This window comes from Pygoscelis adeliae, unplaced genomic scaffold, assembly GCF_000699105.1.
Source record: "Pygoscelis adeliae isolate BGI_AS28 unplaced genomic scaffold, ASM69910v1 Scaffold208, whole genome shotgun sequence".
In the NCBI taxonomy this organism is placed as follows: domain Eukaryota; kingdom Metazoa; phylum Chordata; class Aves; order Sphenisciformes; family Spheniscidae; genus Pygoscelis; species Pygoscelis adeliae.
Genome location: NW_008825290.1, coordinates 802882 through 825161, shown reverse-complemented (window position 1 = coordinate 825161; position 22280 = coordinate 802882). Strand labels below are relative to the sequence as shown.

At 40.5% G+C, this 22280-nt stretch overlaps 1 protein-coding gene across 1 annotated transcript in view; it reads left to right on the top strand.

Annotated features, from left to right (window-relative positions):
* The window catches only part of UROC1 (urocanate hydratase 1), a 49380-nt gene extending 27100 nt beyond the window's left edge, over nt 1–22280 (top strand). The window contains exons 12-21 of the mRNA XM_009329944.1: nt 435–614; nt 2110–2207; nt 2462–2534; nt 3941–4062; nt 8654–8724; nt 9676–9774; nt 11514–11613; nt 14474–14555; nt 19781–19880; nt 21975–22280. Of these exons, the coding sequence (XP_009328219.1) occupies nt 435–614; nt 2110–2207; nt 2462–2534; nt 3941–4062; nt 8654–8724; nt 9676–9774; nt 11514–11613; nt 14474–14555; nt 19781–19880; nt 21975–22115 (1066 nt within the window). The 3' untranslated portion in view covers nt 22116–22280. The remainder of the gene's footprint in view (nt 1–434; nt 615–2109; nt 2208–2461; nt 2535–3940; nt 4063–8653; nt 8725–9675; nt 9775–11513; nt 11614–14473; nt 14556–19780; nt 19881–21974) is intronic.

Sequence of the window (22280 nt, the reverse complement as noted above, 5' to 3'; positions counted from 1 at the left end):
TCTTCCTTGGCTGAAGAAAGAATTTATCCCTTTCCTTCTAACCTTTCACTAACTGGATGCAAGAAAGTGTCTTTGACTTCAGTGAAGAATAGAAGTATTGAGGTATTGATTGAATAAAAATAATCAGATGATGGATGGAAATTCTGGCACTCTTGAGACTTTATCCAATGGTAAATCTTGCTGTCACACCATATACCGAGGGCTGAGACTTGACCAATAAGACCAGTATGTCATACTGGTATCTGACTCATTTAAAAGTTGCAACTCTTCATCACCATAATTTCCCACCTCCTGACTGCTAAAACAAAGACTTAGTCTGCCAAGGGCATACCTTTATAAACAGCCTCTTGGGATGGAAGAATTTCCCTTGAAAGAGGAGCTAGAATGTGAAACGACAGCTTCCCTTCAAACACTCCATTCATTGTCTTCCCCAGGGAGAGGCTAGTATATGAGCTGGACACAACAGGAGAGCTGCTAGTTGATCTGGGGTCTGACCAAACTTCGTGTCATAACCCATTCAGCGGGGGATACTATCCGGTACAGCTTGGCTTTGAGGAAGCAAAGCAGCTCCTTTCCACCAATCCGGGGAAGTTCCGGACCCTGGTACAAGAGAGGTAAATGTTTTGGCGACACATGTTTTTCACCTTTAAGTTTAGTTGCTCTGGACGTGATCAGGTCTTTGTCTTTCTCACAAGAAGTTTCTGTTCTTTGGTATTCCAGTAGAAATCTGGGGTAGAGCTACAGTACTAATAATTCCCAACTTTGTACTTATAGAGCTATCACTCAGAATCTGGCAGACATCACTTACCCACCATTTTAGGAGTAGCCTCTAGTGTATAAGATCAGAGGTCTGAACACTAATGATTTATTTCACTTCTATAAATTCCTAAGTTGCATAAGGTTTTAAAATCTGGGACAATAAGCACAATTCCGTATAGTCTACCAGTTGGTTTAGGTTCACTGAATATAGAGTACAAACCCAATGGGTAAGCCAGAAAGTCCATCTACCCTACCATGCTTCCAGCTGTGGCCAGTAATGCTTTTTTAGGGAAGGATGTAAGGAGGGGACAAACTCCCCCAATCACTCCTCCCAGCTTCCTGCAACTGTAGCTAAGTTCTCTTTAGCATCTTGATTTTGGGGAGCTACTCCTGATTTATAAGTTTGCAAGTGAAATTGGAATTGGACATTATAAAGGGAGCAATTTGGCATAATTTATATATAAATAAAGAACTGTGGAACAGAGGCAGCAAGCTGTACTGTTGTTCTCAACTGGTACTTTCGAGACTTTATGGCTCCTAGTCTGGTTTTGTTCACCTTGAACATTGCTGCTGGAGACATTTTTCCAGCAGAAGGTAGAATATAGGCATCTAATCTATTGGACTTTGGATGAGGGACCTACAAGGAGCTTTCCAGTTTCCCAACTCTGTATCATACTACTCTAAGACAAAGGTAACAAAAAGGTAAATTTCTGGGAGGGAATCATTTCTAACAAGCTAGGAATGACCTAAACAAATCCCATTTCATTTGTTAGGCATTGATTTAGCTCTCTAGAGTTCCAAGAGGTTACACCTATGCATGTACAACTCCATATGCAACTATGCATTGAGATTAGAACTGGATAATATTAAGTGGAAATGGTATCACAGAGAGCAGTCCTGGGGTATGGTCCACTATTGGAAACAAAGGGAAAATTGGGCTGTTTTGGCCAAGGGAGAGGCCAGAACAGTGATGTTTAGCCATTTTCAGTTTTTCTGTCTCTGCTCACTTTCTCTGTGAACTTCTTAAACTCTTTTGCAGTTTTGTGTAGGCTGTTTTTTGTTATTACCTTCCGTCCTAGAGCTGGCTGCATTTCTTTCCTGACAGACGTGACCCCTCTCTGCTAATCAATGAAGTTCCCTTAATGACTGTAGATCACGTCAAGATTTGGGGGTAACAGGTGCTGCAGAGATGAAAGCATCTCAATTGGTATCTTACGGGTTTATGAATTTCTCTGGGTTCTTTCAGTTCCATCTGTCTCCCCCTACTCCCATGCCTTTAGTGAGTTCATGATATTACTCTTTTTGATATTTTATCAATCTCAAGAATAACTGTTTCCTTCTTTATTTCAGTCTGAAGAGACATGTGGCTGCTATTAACAGACTAGCTGATAAGGGCATGTTTTTTTGGGATTATGGCAATGCTTTTCTCTTGGAAGCTCAAAGGGCTGGTGAGTAGATCCTGGAGTTGTTAGGTGGAAAAAAGGACAATCCTGAACGCATCTTCCCAGCTGTATATTTTGGTAGGATAGGGTTGGCCACTGTGTAATGCTAACTCTTTAGTCTCTCTCTTTCTCTCGTTCTCTGAGATCCCTGACCTTCTCTGTGGCTGAGATAGAGCCTTCATGGGAACTCAGGTGCAGTCTGGTCTTATGTTTTATAGTTTTTCTTGATCAAGTCACTGACTATTAAAATTATTTTATAGGTGCTGATGTTGAGAAAAGAGGAGCGAATAAAACAGAATTTCGATATCCTTCCTACGTTCAGCACATCATGGGGTACGTTGGGGAGAGTTTGGAATAAAGCACTCAAGTCCCTTGTGACCCCTTCTGTTTAGGGGGAGAGTACTACAGAGATTCCACGTAGTGCAAATCTTGCAAGTGTACTATAAATGATGAAAAGGAGTCAACCATAGCAGTAGGAAAATGGATCTCACAGGTGTTATGCTAGAGTTAGTCTTATTTTTCTCCACTCTGGAGTAATGCCAGTGTGGTTTAGGAAGATGTCCTGTTGGCTGTAAGCATCATACTCGTGTTTTCTATTGGCTTCCTTAGAATTACTCCTTGCATTTTCCTGTCTACAGGAGAAAGACCCAGAGGGACATGCTGTATGTGATTAACAGAAGTAAACTCTGACAGCAGAGTTACTGCTAATATTTTGTCCTGAAAGGCATGGCATGTCTTGATAATTTGGTGTAAAGTTTTATCCTTTTTAGAATTAAAAGGTCTTATGAAAGCAGACACCAGATGTGCGAACAGTAAGCTAAAGCATGGCCAAATCAAAACTCTTCACTCCTTTACATGAATAGCTGCATTTTCTCTTTTGTTGCATCAATTTTCCTTAAGCAGTTTTACTCAAGAGAATAGCCAAGTCACAGCCTCAACCTGTAACTATATGCAACTTCACTTCTAGGTGCTAAAAATGAAGAGCTTGTCTCTTCGGAGCAGTAGAGCTCAATTCCAAATCATCAAAGCCTATGTCTACACTGAAGTTAAAAGCACGTCTGAAATAGGACATTCTTCTGCCCATATCGCCGACTGTACCTCTTACCCAAGCTGTGCATACTGCTTGTAGAAAAAGCTGAGCTCAGGAGATCTGTTGAGGGACTGGGTTTATAACACCCTTTTGCCTCTGACTCATGCTTAGCTTACCTATATCATGTGGATAAGAGCTTGAACACCATAAGAGTAAGGCACCAACCAGATTAGAACTCTTTTTCTGGAACTCAACTGAAGCGTGTCTTACTGTTGTGTGTAAACAATGCGGACAGCAAATGAGTCTGGACTCAGGCACTTGTTCAGAACCTACACTTGTCTGATAGTATAGATGCACTCAGAGTTAGCCTGGGTTAAGGACAAAAACACCAAGCAGCAGAGAGAGTATATTTCTTGAAACAAAAGAAAAATTGCAATTCATCTGATGATGCACTTATTTGATTGAACTGCCGAACATTCCTATAAAAATTCTGGCCTTACTGTATTTTTATACACCAGTCGATGGCTGCATGAAACAGCACTGTTTAATTTCTCAATTAATGGTCCCTGATGCTTCTGTTTAGATTAGTTCATTGAAAATATTTCAAATTCTTCTGTCTCTAGCTAATGAAAGAAAAGCACCGCTACCAGCCAGGATAAATAAGGAAAGAATTTCAACTATCTCTTAATGAAACATGTTCTCTTCCCAGGGACATTTTTTCCCTGGGATTTGGGCCATTCCGCTGGGTTTGTACCTCAGGTGACCCACAGGATCTTGCTACCACTGACTCAATTGCCATGTCTGTGCTGGAAGACTCTATACGTCAGGGAGGTAAGACACCATCCCATGCCCCCATCACTGGGGGTGCTTTTGGGGAGAAAAGGAAACTGAGAATTGTACAATGTGTGATAGCTTTTGGCTGAAACTGTAGAAAGCACTCTTGCCTGTTCCACAGGGGCAGGAAATCTCACTGTTCTCCAAACCCCTATAAGGAGTGTAACCAGTAGGTAAAACATAAAAACACCATGTAGAGAGGTTATTGATCCCAAAGCTATTGTTGCAATTTTGGCTAAGAGCATTTCTTTTCGTTTGTTACAGATTTTCCTGCACTTTGTCACCTTGAAACTTTAAGGCAAACAGTATCTTTCATTGATAGGTCTCCAAGAGTGTTTTTAAGGAGTCGAGTTGCTTTGCCTCTGTCTCACAGGTGAACGAGGCATGAGAATCTAGGGAGGTTTTTAAGAGGCTAGCAAGCGGATCAGTGGCAGGAAACCCAGGTTTCATGGGGGTGGTGCTCCATCCAGTGTCATTTATTTGTGATTACAATTTTGAGGTCTGTCTTTTTTGTCATTTGTTAATAAATTGACAGCTGTTTCTACTCACTGGTGGAACCAATCTGGAATATCTCTGCATGGCTTTGTATGCTACTCTAGTATCTAGGAATTACACTATGTTTCACTCTTCCATATCCCTGAAAGTATCTGGATAGCAGACTCAAAGACTTAAGTGTCATTGTCCCCTAGCACTGAAGTCTTCAGCTCTTCCATTTTGAGAGAGTGGAGCTTTGTGCTTCTCAGAATCAAGGAAGGGATCAGAAGGAAACAGATCACAAATCCAAAGCATATTTTATGGGGAGGAGAGCGTAATATTTTTATCTGGTAATATTGAAATATTTGTTGCTTCTTTCATGAAAGACATAATTGAGATATCAACAGAAGTGTGAAGATCTTGAATGCTTTCCTATTCATTCTGGAGCAGGTAGCATTGCAAGGATCTAGGGTGGTATTTCTGAAAAGGATATACTGCATTCAGATATGTGTCTCATTTGAAACAAAACTACTGTTTTCCTATAATGTAAGGCTGAGTTCAGCTTCACCTTCCTCCCAAGAGGTGAATTACTGATAGAGTGGGTCTGACCCTGCAAGGTCCTTAGCTCTGTCTATTCAACTTTACTTAAGAATCATCTTAAAGAAATAGCACTGGAGCATGAGGTATTTTTAATGCAGTGGCCCAGAAGTGCCTACCCTGTTCTATGTCTATTGGAACTTTCATGGTTTTAAACCTGGTCCTTCAGCTTAATTGAAGGGAGGGTGAAATCCAATACTATAGTGCTGGATCTATCTTCAAAAATTTGCAGTAATTTTTCTGCCATGTACTGCAATCTCCAGTCATCTTCTCTCAAGATTGAACTGATGCATGACCTTTGGATGGTTTGCATTGCAAGACTAGGAAATGAATCAGTTACTGTGTGTACAATAGTATATGGGTGTTTCTATAGATGGTAATGTAAAGATGGGGAGAGAAGTCTCTTCCACAGACAAAAAGCATTGAACTCCTGCATGATATTCTTAATTTAAATGAAAAATTACATTTAAAAAATCCCAACAGGTGAAAACAGGCTTAAAGGCAAAGCTATTATTGGATTTGCTGTTGAATTTGGCAGGACAATGGGAATAGGATTTCAAAGAGAAATGAAAACAGAATTTGGCCAGAAAATAAACAGCCATTCATGGATTCATGTTCTTGAGTATTCCACTTGCTGTCCACTCCCTATGAAACCTGGGCTTGGACCAAATTCCAGAGTCTGGATATCCTCACACACACATACATCTAAAATCTGAACCTACCTTTGAATTTTATAAAAGAATCTTTTATGATGGCTGAATGAAAGCTCCACAGAGCTGAAGTCTGTTGCATTCCAAGTCTAAACTTTTGACCTGGCCTTGAGTCCAATGTTAAACATTCTTCTCCTTTTGTGCAGATGAATTTTTGCGCTTAAACCTCACAAACTGTAGAAAAAGTCCTATACAGTTTTATTATCCGCTTCCACTCCTAAGGTACCCAAGCTTTTAATTTAGCCTTTGCACAAGAGATGCAGCACTGATGGTTGGAGCGTAACTCGGATTTATGACCGCTGTGGTAGTTTGAAGGCTGAGCTGATGCATAACAACAGTACAAATCTCCCAAGAGCAAAGGGAGCCAATCTCTGTGTTGATGAGGACTGTTCCTCTGAGTACACAATGCTTTCTAGTATCTTTTAAACCCTAAATAAGTACAAAGGCCTATGAAATACCAGAAGCAACACAGTAGCTTGCCTGACTTCAAAACGTATTCCTGTTGGGGTGGGGAAATGGGGGCAGCCGTTTAGCAAATGGAGCTAATCTAAAGTTAAGGTCTTTCTAGAAAGAGCTGTAAGATTTTTCATTTGCAGGAAGTAAGGCTAAATAAAAGGGAGGGTTCTTCACTTCCCCAGGCATAACTGATGAAATCCAACTTTGGACACACCACAGTTTAGGACAGAATATGACTGTTTATTGGAGCTGGCTGGGAGGGACAGATGTGCTGTGTTGAGATATGTCCTTGTAGCCAGTATTCTCGTCTGGCTTCTCTTCTGGATATGTTCTATAGAATTAACAGACAGTAAGATCTTCTCTATAAGTCTGTGCACTGTGAATTATAAAATATGGTAAGTACTCTCTGAGATAGCTTATAAAAATGATAGAAAGGAACTAATTCTCTATTCAGTTTTCTAGAGTAACTCCTGTAAACTCTCATTAAATATCTATAATAACCTAAGTGAATACTACCCATTACCTTCTAGAAGATGTTTCCTTAATAGCAGCACAAACCTCCTAGGACAGCACTAGCAGATGTTTCCTCTTTCACTCCCTGTGAAGCTAAGAGCTGACATGTTAATCCTCATTGCAGAGTTTAGAAGCTATCACTTGGAGCCAACCCCTAAAGTACTGACAGGTCTTTTTAGGATCATTAAAATTCTCTGTATGGAAGGCCTGCCTCTGCAGGAATGAGCATATTTTACATTTCCCTTTAACAATGTGTTTAACCTGGATTAGATATGAGTATCTTGCCTTTTCCTCTTTCCTTTTTTCTCGTTTTACTATGTATATATGCTGACATATTGCCTAGTGGAAAGACAGTAGTCTTAAACACTCTCCTCAGTTACCAGGGACAATTTCAAGTTTGCAATGTGCAGTTTGTCCAGTTTGACTTTCAAACATAAGTTTCAGATTTAAGATTCAGCTGGACAGGGTGCTGGTCCATCTTGTCTAGACCGTGCTTTTGCCAAGAAAGGTTGGACTAGATGATCCTTGAGGTCCCTTCCAATATGGTATTCTATGATTCTGTGAAGTTATATGTACATTATAATTTGACTTGAAAATGAGTGAGAGCTGGAAAGTGATGGGGAACATGCTATCTTGGCATCTGCAGAAATGATTGTAACTTGAAGCTCTAATGCATGAGCAAGTCACCGTGGCTTAGCATGTTCCCACATGCCAGCTGAGCCCTGGTAGCTGACCATGTCTCTCAGGACAAGGTAATGTGACATAGCTTAGCCCATAGAGAAAGAGCGTATGGGCAGTAACTTCTTCAGCCATTGTGACCTCATCTGAGCTCACATTCAGCCTGCGTGGAAAAAACTGTAAAAGCCCCCAAAATTAAGACAGTAAGACAATGCTTCTGTCCCATTCCATACTCCCTCTCCCTTTTGTTACTCACTTGCTACAGATGGTGCCATGCCTGTGGAGGCAGGTGATTGTACTGAGGTCACCATGTATCTGACTGATACGTGCCATATTTCACTGTCTTTCACTTCAAATATACTCCTCTTTGGTTTGGTTGATTGAGATGGAATGGCACAGATATAAATGAGAGGAGAAGCTGGAGAATATAAAACCATTATATATAATTCTCTTCTTAGATAACAACATATATATCTAACCAAGGTGTAGGCTGGATTTACACATAAAGTAGATACTCCATAATAGTTTTTTTTGTGCAGTTTGTGCTCCATAGTAATGTGAGGCAACATACCGCAGTTTGTAGGATGCGAGACCTCGGTTTTATCTCAGGATAAAAATGTTCATGTGGGCCATTTAGTACAGAGCAACTGCTGTGCTATAAATCTATATCCCAGCATTGGTGTAACTTATCCTCAAGTATGTATTACCAGCTGCTTCTGAGAATTTCTGCTGGCTGACTCAAAGGAGTTATTTACTACTTGATGCAATACTGGACTGTAGCACCCAATGTCACGGAGTTTGCTAAAACTACTAATTTAGCAAAGTCTCGGAAAGGGATTGGGCATTTAGTAGGCAGCAAGCCAGGTGACCAAAAATGAACATGTAACCCATATTTCAAGGTTTAACTTAGTTTGCTAAAGATCTCAAGGGGAGTTATCATTCCAGCTGCCTCCTAGGTGACATCTCATACCTTCCTCTAAATATATGGTACCAGTTACTGCATCAGCTGCACAGAGGATTCTATATAGCATTTCCTATATGCGTGCTTGTATCTGAGAGTAGAATTTGACTTCCTAGTGCTGTCAGATGAATTAAATTAAATTTAGAGCATATTGCATTCATTTTCAAAACCTCTCTTCTTTCTTGCTTTCTCTTGCAAGTGAGCACATCTGTGAAGCAGCAGTACCATGACAACATCCGCTGGATTCGGGAAGCTGGCAGGCACAGCTTGGTAAGTCACAACCTCCTTCAGCACATGTGACCACTCCTGGTCCAGAATGCAGTTTCTGAATGCTGGAGTGAAAAGCACGGGCATGAATGAAAACAGTGGCTGTAACTCCCAGGGCTGATAACTTAAACCTCTCTCCGCAGCAAGGTTTTAGGGTGAGCTAAAGCAGTTCTTTCCCTTCAGTTCCTCATCTGGAAATGTTCAAATAATCCAGCAATAGCTAGTCTTATATCTGGAGTGAAACATCAATGATTCATCATCCACCTCATTTGTAACTACCTTTCCTTCAGAGCACTATTCAAAATGTCCTTCTTGGCATTGCTTTGGCCCAACCCCTTCAAGTCTGCAGTTCCCAGTACCTTTTCAAAACTGGTGATGAGGCCAAAGAATTGCCATCCTTTTGCATTGTGGGAAGCAGGATGCCAGTGAAGCATCCTTTGTTCTTCTTCTAGGGCAGGCTCTCACCGTGAAGCTAACCAGTAACACTGTAGGGCTCATATGTGCTCTCCTCATCTGGAATCCAGATTGGTCTGTGGGGTGAAAGCTGGAGAGGAGCATAGCTGTGCAGGACAGATGTTCTTTGCCATTCTTTGTCTCCGTATTTCTCTTCCCTTCCAGCCCACCATCGCCAGTTCCAAACCTCTGCTTCTCAGCTGTTGATAAGGGATTTGTTGATAGGGGGATTATAGCCTAGCAATCAGGTTGATTTGAAAAGTGGGATTTATTGGACAGTAGCAGCTGAATACAGACATACATCTCACTGATTGTGTGAGTGGAGATAAAACTCAGTTCAAAGAGGGATTTTAATTTCTTTTTTCTGGAAGCTGGGTGTTGACGAAATAATCTGTGCTTTCTCCTACAGAAGGGGTCAATCCTGTGACTCCGTTTATCTGGGGCCTGAAGATAAGCCAGTTGCACAGAGAACCTTATCGCTCTGGCATTTTTATTTTCCAGGTTGTTGGCTCTCAAGCTAGAATCTTATATTCTGATCAGAGGGGTCGTGTGTCTATAGCTGTGGCTATTAATCGAGCGATTTCCGAAGGAAGGATTAAGGTTTGTCTTATTTTGTCTCGATATGGTCTGGTAATTGTGTTTAATATCTGAGACTGGGGTGGCAGGTAGGAAAGGAGGAGGCTTCAACCAGTGAGAACAGAAGTGCCTGCCGTTTACATGGGACCAGTATTCTGTTAGTATGTGTTAGAGCTCAGGCCTCATCTCTGCCTGACACCAGTATTGCGCTACGTAATAGAAGAGAGACGCGTTTAGAAACTCTCTGAAATATGCTACCTTTTATTTCATGGTTGGAATCTGCCTTATTTTCTATTTGGGCATCTACAAGCACAACATATCATGCTGTGATTTGCTGAAAACACAAGGCAGGGACTGTAACTCCTTAGCAGTGCCCCAAACTTTAAAAGTAACAAGAGACTGTGCCACTGCCCAGTGCTTCTTACCCTCTGTCCCTCACTTTCAGCCATATTATGGCTACAGCCAGCTCTGCAGTCAATATTCATTTGCATTGCATATCTGAATGAAGAAAATTGTTAGGCTTGACGCTGCCACTCTAGTGCACAATATCTTACTCATCTGAGTAAAACCCCACTGACCATATGTGGTGGTGGTAAAAGTACATACTACGCGCAAGATTGTATAGGGATTTTCTAAGTTCTTCATGAGTATTGTAGGTAGATGTACGATGTGGCATCCTGGGGGACCAAAATCCTGAAGGCACCACTCAGTAATTATACCCATTACTTGCTGTGTGTACCACAGCATCAGACCAAGGCATGTTCACTCATTCATTTCCATCTCTTTTACAGCTGAATTACGATTAGCCTTTTTAAAGGGGCAAACTCAACTAAAACTTAGAATAGATTCTAGCTAGGAAAGGTCTGGTTTTTGTTACTCAGAAAATGTTTGTTAAAATATTTCAAATGCTGTTGACCTTCTCAGGATTCAAAATGAACGTCACTGCAAGCTAGTCTTAAAAAATAAACCTGACCAGACAGAGCACTCCCTTGGAGCTATGACTGACAAGGTCAGACTCCCAGGCCCTTCAGATTTTGTTGCGTCCTTTTTTTGTTTCTGCAAATCTCTATTCCTTCTCTCACAAGCTGGGTGCTCATGTCTATTTTTGATGATTTTCTAATTCACTGGCAGCATAAAACAGAGCCAACTAATTCCAGACCACACCATGCCAAGAGTGAATTATTCTTATATAAACCCTGTGCATGGCAAATGATAATCGGGACCTGCAAGCTGATCTAGATTCATGCTGTCAATTGAATTCCAGATCAAGAATAGACTTGTTGAGCTCTATGAAATCACTGATTTTCATTGATAACCTATTTTTAGTCTTGAAGTCTTCCAAAAGAATGAAAAAGTGTAAAAATTCTTACTGTTAGTTTTCATTTTCAACAGCAAACAGGAACTATTTTTGAATGAAGATTTTTGCATACTGAAATGTCTTCGAAATTTCAGCAAAGAAATGTTCAGATGAGATAACCATACTGCTTCCCCTCTTCTCCCTGCCCTCCTTTCAGGATGCCATTGGCATAAAAACAAGCTCTTGTTCTTAGTTATGAAAGGATGGTGGCTTTCATGAACAGTATGTGAACAACTGTTTTATAATAAATAATAGCAGGTAGAGAAGGTGTTTCAGGGGTTTAGGAGACAGGACAAAGCTGAGGTTTGAAATGACTTAAGACAGCAGTGAATTCAGCAAATGATGATCCTCGGTAGTATTGACAGTCCATGAAGGATTCCATTTTCTTGTCCTTGGCTTTTTGCAGGCTCCGGTAGTCCTCAGCCGAGATCACCATGACGTGAGTGGGACCGACAGTCCTTACAGAGAAACGTCAAACATTTATGATGGATCAGCCTTTTGTGCAGGTCAGCAGAGCAGCTGAGGCTTGTCCATCCGGGCAAACAAGGAAATTGCTTTTAAAGAGAAATAGGGGGTTTTATGCAACATTTTTTAAATGTTTTTGTTTAACCCTTTAATCCCAGTTAATCAGATTTCCTGAGAAGCTTTGTGGGATTTAATAGTGATACAGACATGAATGTGGAGCTAGTTAAATAGGAGAGGTCCAGAACAATGCTGAAAATTCCATGAAGATGCATCAGATTTACCTGAATGTAAATGGAGAGCAGTCTATCTCAGAGGACTGTATCTTCTGTTTGATTTTAATTTTGCACTTCACTGTTTCAAAGAGGTGATCTGAGCAGAATTACAGCTGTATTTTCTTGGGATCAAAATCAGGTCTATAATAGTATTTTGCTTAAAACAAAAAGATTCACAGCTGCATTCATTTCATTGCCTGTGGACTCAAGAAAACAGTCTGGAGTTTCTGAAAGGAACTTTTCTGGTCATAAGGGAACATACTTTGATAGTAAAAGCATAAGAATGGAAGTCAGGCGTTCTGGATTAGACTCCAAGCCTTGCTGCTCACTTACAGTGTGGCTGTGGGCAAATCATGTAGGTTTGCTATGCAAAAGGAGCCTTTAATTCTGCATACCTGACCTGAGCTAACCAGACTGCTTTAAAGTTTGTGAAATGGTGCTTTAGAAAAATAAACCCAAGAAATATCAGATTGGAGACCTGAAAAAAGTGAGTAGAGCACTAAGCAATTTTTAACCTAAATCTTCCTCAATTTTCCATCCATAAAGTGGAAATTACGATAATAGCTTTAGCCCAGTAGTGTTTCCACATGTCATGAACTGACAATCACAAAGTGGCTTGAGATTGGAGGATACAAACTGCTGTAGGAGAAATTATGATAGAGGTAGCTGAGCATATTGAATTACTTCCATTATGGGAATTCATAATAGAACTAAATTATGGCTCAGTTTTAAGGAGAAAAGTTCCCTGCTATCTTAACTGGATTTCCTGATGAAATGAGGCTTTTAGCTGTGTCTACCTGCCCTACTTCAACACTTCTTGAGGATGTTGGCTAGTTCTAATAGGCCAGATGGATAGATGCCTCGAATAATGTTTGGTTCTGACAAGCTGTGAGAAAATGGTGCAGCTGCACAAAAAACAGCAATCCAAAGTAATATCTCCACTAAAGGGCTTAACATAAGTAAACCTCAGGCAGTGCCCTCAGAAGAGGGCAATAGAAACAAGGCTTGTGAAACCCCACTGCTCATCATGCCATGTGTTTTTCTTTGCATTTCATGATTTACATGAACCATTTGCCTTCTCCAAGGGCTTATGACCACTGATTTCACTGGTCTTTGAAACTAGGCCTAACCCTGTTTTACTGGATGAACCTCTGGAGGTAGTAAAAGAACGTCTTAGGTCTTCCTCTCTCCCTTCTTTCCTGTTGTTTTAAGACCATATTTGAGCTGGTTCAGTTGAAATTGGCTCCTCTCTAGCACACAGGAATTTTCCAGAGTGTTTGCCTGTCTTATTTTGTTTTGCAGTAAGTGCCTCAGTCTGATCCTTGGCAAACATGGGTCATCGCTGCTCGGCAAAGTGTAGTTCAGCACAGACATTTGCACAGTTAGTGACCTTTATCGAAGCCAAGGAGCAGCACGTTATTACATTGTTAGTCCACTTGCCATGCTCCTTGTCCAACATCCACTCTTATCACGCTAGTGGCTGAGGAAGAAATCTGTACATTTTTAGAATATGGGGATTTTAATCTCTTCCATTCCCTCTTGACAGCACTATAATTATGATAATTGGGTTATTAAAGTGACATAATGCCAGATAAAAGATGCTATAATGGGGCTTTTGACAGGGTTTCACATAGATTAGTGCTCAAGTAAACTCATTTTTCCATCAGACATGTAACAACTGTGGGTCTGCAAACGTGTCTGGTGGGGATATTGCTGTTTGTCTCTTATTTTTTGCTGTTAAAAGCACAGCAAATGATCTATTAAATCTGTCCTGAATTAAATCTGGACAAATGTTTTCAGTAAATTTTACCCTGTTATCCTCTGTGTGTACCTCTTTCTGTCTCTCTGGGTATATCCTGTAGCACAAATTGTAGAGAACGTACAAAATTCTAGTGAACATTTCAGTAGAAATCACACATTTGGCATTAGTCAGATGACATTTGTCTGCAAAGTTATTTTTCTTCATTTTTTTTAAAAAAAGAAACCTCCTGTGTGATTTCAGCAGTTCATGTTCAGGGTAAAATTCCCCCATGTCCAGAGAATTGGGGCCAATATCACTTTCATCCCAACTGTGTTCCCAAAATGCAACTCCTTAGCTTTAGACTGGCTTTCTGCACAGGGCTGAATTAACTCTGCAGTCTGACCTGAAAATAATTCAGGCTTCTGAGAACTGCAAGGTGTGTGTAGTTTTCCAGGTGTCCCCCCCATTTTGAAACCCTTCACATGCATGTGTCCAGCCTGTTCTTCCATGACTGAGACATCCCAAAGTAGAGGATTGTATGTCTCTCCACCCTGAGGAGAGGTATCTCCCAGCTGAGGAGTGGTAGGTTCTTCAACTGCTTGAATTGGATCACAAATGCAGAAAGCACCAGGGTCCTCACAAACCACAGTGTGAAATTGGCATTTGCTTCCTCCAGTGTAGGGGCAAAGAGTGGGAGGAAAATCTCTTGCCTGTTCCTCCCAAGAATGAGATGTTCAGTGTATACCTGTGAGAGAAGCTGTGAGTAAACCCTGCCTCCAACACTGCCTTCACGCAGCCAAAATCAAGGTGTTAGTGGAATGAGTGAGCAGCACAACAAAAAACCGAATGCAGCATGTCAGAGCCATAACACCTTTCCTCTTCTCCTAGACATGGCGGTACAAAATTTTGTAGGAGATGCATTCAGAGGAGCGACCTGGGTTGCACTGCACAATGGTGGTGGAGTTGGCTGGTAAGAACTTATGTTTCTAAAGCTGGGCTCCAAATCCCGTTACCACTGCTGTGTATGCGTAGGGAGGAGAGACAGGAGGGGAACTGCAGAAAAGATGTGTGTATTACTAGATTAGTACAATGTCATGATCATGGGAAGAATGGGTTTGGAGACAAGGATGTATTATAAGGTAAAGTGTGGTGTTGTATAAGGCTTTTTTAATTAATGCCCATATGTCTAGAAAAAGTGTTTTGGACATTGGCCACAGCACAGTTTGGAGAACTTAATTTGCCAAACAAGGACATTCTGCCGTGGTCTTTTTGAACAGATCCTACTTCCAAAGTTGTCTTCACACATGCACAGCCAGAGTGTTAGTGGATGGATTATGTTTAGGTTTCCCCTTAAGCTGTGTTTAAATCTGTGACCTTAGGACCCCAATATAAATGCCCATGTGCTAAAGTGCAACGAGGGGTTATTGATACAAAACAGCTCAGGTGCCAGCAAACCCCCCAGTCTTCTTTCTCCCCTTGCTTGTGCGTGGTAGGATAAAAGACCACAGCCAAGTAAGGACTTGATTAAACACCCCCTTCTTCACATAAGATGCAGAAATAAGAGAAATATCTAAACTGAGATGCAGAATGAGAGAAATATTTTGTATGGAGAGGGAAATTAATCTCCTTCATGTGCCACTAAAAGGTTACTCTGGTTTGGCAGAGGTTTAGGGAAAAGGAGAGCCTGGCCACACTGCAGAGTCTTTAGTTCTGGTTTGTTCTTTCCAGCATAGTCCAGCAAAGCCTCTCCCGTTTACAGTCATGTCTTCATTTTGTGGTGTTAGCAGCCAAAAGGGGGGCAACCCTCTATTAAATGCTGTAGTGAACCCTCCCGTTTCCCTGTTCCATCCAGCTCTGGAATATGCCAACAACAGTAAGCCAAAGAACTTGTAGCAGATGTTATCCTCAAAGACATTTGATGATAATTTATTATTACTCATCAGATGATCTGGATCTAGAAAATATCCCTTCAAGTCAGATGGAGAATTCCCTCTCCTGTACTCTAACTCCTTTGATTTCAGTGAAGTGACTTCTGAATAGAAGACACATGAGAGCAAAATTGAACAGTGGGATAAGAAGGCTTTCTGAGGACTTAGACACATGGAGTGAAAATCTGGCTTTAGGAACTTCAGAGATAACACCCGCTGTGGCCAGGATTTTATTCACAACTTCCATAATTCTGAATGGAAAATACATACCAGAGTATCTGCTTACTCTGGTCGTCTCAGACTCCAGAGATAGCAGCAGACTAGATCTGTCTGAATGGCCTTAGCTGAGTTTAACCTTTTAAAATATCTGCTTATGAAATACAAGCAAAGAAAATAACTTTCCACTACATGTTGTGCAAAATATTTGGAATATTTTTATGATAATTGATAATTATAATTATTAGAATTGCTAAAATAATTGCTTATGCCACGAATGTTCTGTGCATCGATGATGTTTAATTCAAAGGATACAAATGATCATATTCCCTATCTCTCTCTGGTCTCTGTAAGGCCAGTCCCTCCTCCATGTTTCTAACCTTCTGAGCATTTCAAAGAGAGATTGGCTGAATGGTGAGACTGCCCTTACTTCTGGAAAACTGGCACTGGCCACACTGCAATTTCAGTTATATTGTTTTAGTTGTTTCTTAAGTGGAGTTCCATCATTAGAAAGAAGCTCTTCCCCAAGGCAGAGCAGAGGTGCTGTCATTTATGTAATACATCAGAAAATTAGTGCATGGCTATTCACTGAAATCAAAATATCAATGGAAAAACTGAGTTTGGTTATCCTTTTTGACGTTTCCTATGGCTGCTTAGTGGCTCGTCATTGTGGAACAGTATCTGCTCACCTTGTTCTCAGGAGCAGTTATAGCCCTCTGTGATTAAATTACTGTGCTTCAGTGAAGAATGCAGAGCCTGAAAATTAGGCCTGTCTCTGCATGAGCCTTAATAAGCCACCATGCTGAGACTCAGATGTGGTAACAATGTCGTGTCATTAGATGCCGTGGTCTGGAGAGCCCCCGAAAGCCATGGCATGACAGGTGGTTCTGCTCGGCTTAACTAATCACGGCACCACCTTGGCTAGTTAAGTGCTGCACTCCTTTGCCTTCTAAGGAGAAAGAGAGGAATAATTTAAAGGTGGTAAAAGAAGCAAAACCAACCCCCAACCATAACAAATTACTTTCTTTGCCTGGAAGAGACAGATGCCTTTAGGTTTTAGGACCCTGTTTTTCTTTTTCTCTGGAGAGCTAAAAATTCAGCTAACTGCCATAAAGAAATCTCCATGTGGCTGATAAAATCTTCTTGTCATCAGCTGATTTGGAAATGTGAAAGTGCACGCGGAAGCTTATATATATTTATAAACAAATATGCACATGATTAGAGAGAAATCAAGTTGTCTTTGGCAAGTTTCTGTTCAGGGAGTTCAGAAATGGCAATTGCACTGTGTTCAGCTACCAGTCCTCCCTGCAGAGGCTGGGCTTGCCTGGAACTGCTAACAGATCTGCCACGTTTTCCCTATGAGACTAGAGAAGTGCCTTTTACCTGCTTTGATTTTTCTGTGCTATAGCCTTGTGGGACAAACAGAAAAAGCAGGATTAATATTTATTTAGCTGGAATCTGCATCACATGTGCTGTTTGAGAGACTTAAGATTAACGTAGTCTTGACTATAATTACAGCAAATGAATGTTATTAATTTCTTGCTGCCTGTTTATTTGCAGGAGAATGTATATTAGCACAGAGTCTGAGTAACCTGTAGTAACAAAAAGGCAGAAGCAATTTAAGAATCAAACTAGACTGTTGACAGTGTGATGTCTTGATTGTGAGAGAGGCCTTGTTTTCTTTGATCACCTTAGGAGGAGACATCTGGAAATTATAGGAGGTAGCTTAGGTCAAAATGCCACATGTTTCTTTAATTACCTGAAAATGTGACCCAATGCTAATGAAGGCAGAGAGCTCCCCTTTAAAAGTGAGAGGTTTTGCTAGAAAATCCATCCTAACAAACATTGACATTTACTTTATAAGTGATTTTTAGACAGTAGGACAGATTCTGATGAGTGATTCTGATTTACACTGGAGTAACTCCATGGAAATCGATGGAGAGAGGCTCTAAATTTATGGAGTGCAAGTGAGATCAGACACTGACTGTTCATGCCTAAGCTTCAAAGGATGCTCTTTGGGATGCTGTGCACAGAGGGGATCTTTGCCACTGAAAGAACATCATCTTCCCGTATGGAATATCTTTATAAAGCACTGGTCCAAAGGTCTGTTTTTCTTATTGTCTGTTATTGCCAGTAGGCTGTCTTGAGGTGTGCTCATACTGTGATCCCAGTTACATTGCAATGGCATCGCTGACATTCATAAGGGTACTCTAGCTTGGTACTTTGACAGTAAAGAAAAGTGCTAATTTGGTCTCTGTAGCAGAGAAGCAGCAGAGTACGGTGAGGTAACTGGCCCTGGTCTTGATATAATTACATTTGTAATATTGTTGTCCAGTCTGGTCCCCTCTTTCGAAGAAGACAGTAACAACGTGAGCTATTCAAAAAGTAGAATTTGCAAGAAATGCAGATGTTTGGATGTTTGTTTTCATCCCAAAATGAGACTAAGAGCAGAACTAATGAAAGATTTCACACAGTAAAGAGATCCTGGGAATTAAATTCCAGGCTGGAATGTGTTGACATTGTCAATTAAAAAGAAACATTTTATTTTGTCAAACATCTCACTTGAAAACATGACTTCGTTTCAAATTTTCCTGTTAAAGATAAGAAACTGATTCATTCACTGACATTTAGCTGTGAGAACTGTCAGTTTCAAGAAAACTGTGCCTTTCAAGAGAAAATGGATTTGTAATAGTGATATATCTAATAATGGTAAAGTGGAGGGAATTCACAGAATGGTACCGTGGTGGTGAGATCTGGAGCTCTAAGCTCCTTGTTCAGCTATGTGATAGGGTCCTACTTAGCACACAGGTAGTGTATATAACTAATGAAAGGGAATTAACATCACATAAGTAACAACATTACATTGAAAATGAGAGTTCTACTTTCAGGAAGATGATCTCAGGTCTGTGAGGCTCCAACGTAGCCTCATTTCCCCATTTCCGGAGAAGCTCAAGTTATTGCTGGAAAAATATACAGTAAGGAACAATTCCTCTCTGGACTGGAAGACACCTAACTCCTGTCTGATTCATGGATATGTCTGATGTTATTCTATGAAAACTTATTCATTATATTAACTATAAAACGCAGAGGACAAAATCCTGCCTCCAGGGATCTCCATTAGTAGTCTCTCATACCACGTGTTGTATGATATGCCCCGTCCCTCAGGTACTGCTGATGCCGAGTTATAATGCCAGAACTCTCATAGATTTACAGCAGCAGATAACTATCCAACTGCATCCACCACTGCTCACCATATGCAACGAAACAAGAACTTGAGCAGGCCAGACAAGATGTTTTGCTCTACGTGTTTTCCCTGTCCTTTTAAAACCAGACTGGTATTTCTCCCAAGTATAATCTGTTAGTTTTAACGTATTTCTGTTGTTCTTCTGCCAATAAGTCTGCTTCCTGAAAAATTGGCACTGATGTCTTTAAACATCCATGTATCTCATATAAAATAAATGACTGTTTTTGAAATGATCAAGGCAGATGTGCATTAAGTGGTGGTTAACGCTTTTTTAATAAAATACTTATGCTTTCTCATTCGTCCCGAGAGAATATAAATAGATCCATCTGTCTGCTTCAATAAGTACACAGTCCTCCTCATGATCCTATCTATATTGCAGGCTTTAGTGTAGCAAACATGAACAGCTTAACCTTTAAAAATACCCTGAGATAGGTAACTCTCCAGCCCATCAGAAGTGCTAACCTTTCTTTACTTGCTTCTAGAGACTGCACAGTATAGTGTGCAGTCCTCAGATGTGGCGCAAGCTTAATTTTTGGCACTCCTGCTTGGAGCAGATACTGACTGCTAGCTGGGCATTACAAGAAAGGTGGAAGAGGTTTGCTGCAGGTCAGGGAACCAGGCCTTTGCCCTGCTAAATTATCTTTTTTTTTGTAAGTATAAGTCGTCACTGATAGTGTCTCTTATTCAGCACCGTTCCTATGTTCTCATCTTTCTTCTTGCAGTGCAACTGAACAAATTAACTCCTGTGAATCTTCTGAGATTGGTTTGAATTATTTTGATTTATTCTCTTATATTTATATTTTTTAGGGGTGAAGTGATCAATGGAGGATTTGGCCTGGTTTTGGATGGGTCCACAGAGGCTGAAGAACGGGCTAAGATGATGCTCAGCTGGGATGTTTCCAATGGAGTAAGCAAAACTCATTATATATGTTCACTTTAATATCTTCCTGCCTCTGGGAATACATTTATTTAGGTACTCAGGTTCCAGTGCTCCTATTCTTTTTAACTGAATGGGAGTATGAGCACTCAGGCAGGAGTTTTTGGGATCTGTCTTTTTGTATCCCAGGAATAGTCCTAATGGGCTGAGTGACTCATTCTATTCACTGCTTCTAATAAGGACGGTTATGAGCCTGATTCCACTAGAGCCAACAAGTTGGTTTTTTTGGTTGTTTTTTTTTTTCTCCAACCAACTTCAAAGGACTTTAAGTCAATAAAAGAGGCTGAATAATTCTTGGGTAAGGAACTTAGTGTAAAGTGTTAGGACCATCCCCTCTGACTTACAACATATTGAAGCCCAATAGTTTCCACATATCTCAGTGTGTGTTTTGTTATTTTTTTAAGGAGAAAGGGAAGCATGCTTACGACAATTTTGTTAGACATATTGGCATTGTTGTTTGCCTACATAATACAATTGACAGCTATATGAACTTTAGTCTTGTCTATTCCTAACTTCTAGATCTAGGTACCTTGAAAGGCTTGACATTTAAGTGCCAGCTCATCCAGCCCTTGCTACTATTAGAGTTTTTTCATTCCATTAGTGTCCAACCCAGACCCAAACTGTCTGGGTTTAAGACTAGGATCCCACCTCTGAAGTGACAGAGAGGTTTTAATTCAATACTTGCAGGGAACCTAATCAGCAGGACGTAGTGATGCATAGTCCAATTAAAGGACAAAACCTGTTGCATTTCAGTCACGAAACCTCACAAGGACCTGATGTATTGAGGGAGCTCCTTGCCAATGCTGACATGATCTGTTCTGTTTTACTTCTCAAGAGAATTGCAGAGTTCCTTCGTGCCTTAGACCTAAACATTTTTTTTCTCCCCATAAGACCTGGCATGACTGGGGGTAGAAGAGGAGCAGGAACAATTTGCACGTACTCCCTGTCCCAGATCTGAAATAACACATTAGTAAACTATTAAGGAAGAAAGAGGATGACAATTACATTAATTTGTAGATTAGAGTAATGAAGACAAACCCTTAACACGCACTGCGTATCAGAGACAGCCTATTAAAAACCCAATAAATCTTTTGCTGCTCTGATTTACTGCAAGCAAAAGCCCCACTCCTCCACACACATGTTGAAAAGGGACAGTTTGAGAATGCTACCCATATTATATACAAGACTGGAAAGAAACTGGAGTCTACCCTTGAAAATATACTGCCAGGAATAATCATAGGTGAGTGGCAGGGAAATTGAGTTGTTAACTTGAAAGGTCATTTCTAGCTGTTATTGCTATGATCCTGGGAACATATTAGGCTTAGATTAATCATATGCTTAAATATTTTGCTAAATTAGAATCTAAGTATTTTCTTGCTTGAACACTTTTGAGTCTGAATATTTCAGACACTTATTTGCAATTCATAATAGAGATTTGTAAGGCATTGAATAGAGGGAAGGACTTATTTCCTTTGTGCCAAATCTTGACTTTTTTTATCTGGGGAATCTTGCTTGTAGAGATTCCCCAGACCAAAACGCAGAGCTTTGCTGTTGGAAGAGGCGTTTACCAGTTCCCTGGCTGTCCATAGAATTTCATCCTTATGTGCTGGCAGAGAATTTGGCTCCTTGATTTCACAGTTTGAAAATGCACTGAGTGACATTTTCCTTTTTAAATATTTATCCCACTACAAAAGCATCAATTGCTTAAATGATACTGTTATCTAAAGCAAGTGCTAGTTTTACAGAGCTGGGGTGGAGTGCACAATTATCTTTAGTGAGAGAATTTTGTAAATTTTATAAGGTATCTGGCTCTACCAATGTTATCTGTCCAATGTTATGTTTCTGCACGAAAATGTACCAAGTCTATCCAAATACTACTCATAAAAATGAAGTAGGTATTATAAAAATTACTTCCAAAATCAGTAAGGAAACTAGAAACTGGCAGAGGGTTGAAAGATTTGTTGTCATGAAACTGGGTGCCAGTGTTTGCGCAAATATTGGGTAAGATGGATGTGGCAATAGAAATGTACCATTTTTGCACCCATTGATTTTCTGGTCTGACAGGTTGCCAGACGCTGCTGGTCGGGTAATGACTATGCTTACGAAACGATCTGTCAAGCAATGAAAGAGAATGCCACGTTGAAGGTGACTCTCCCTCACAAGGTGGTGGATGAGAACATCTTGGAGCAAGCCCTGAAACGTTAGTGGTATTCCTAGTGCAATGTTGTCCTTGCAGATACATTTGAAGTTGCTTCCTTGACACCCTATTTTGCTCTCTGGCCAAATGATAAAAGCCTTGCAAATGTCTCTTCCATGTGAGTTCTTTTTTTCCCCCTTTAACTTGTTAATGGGGCAAACCTGTATCTGTCT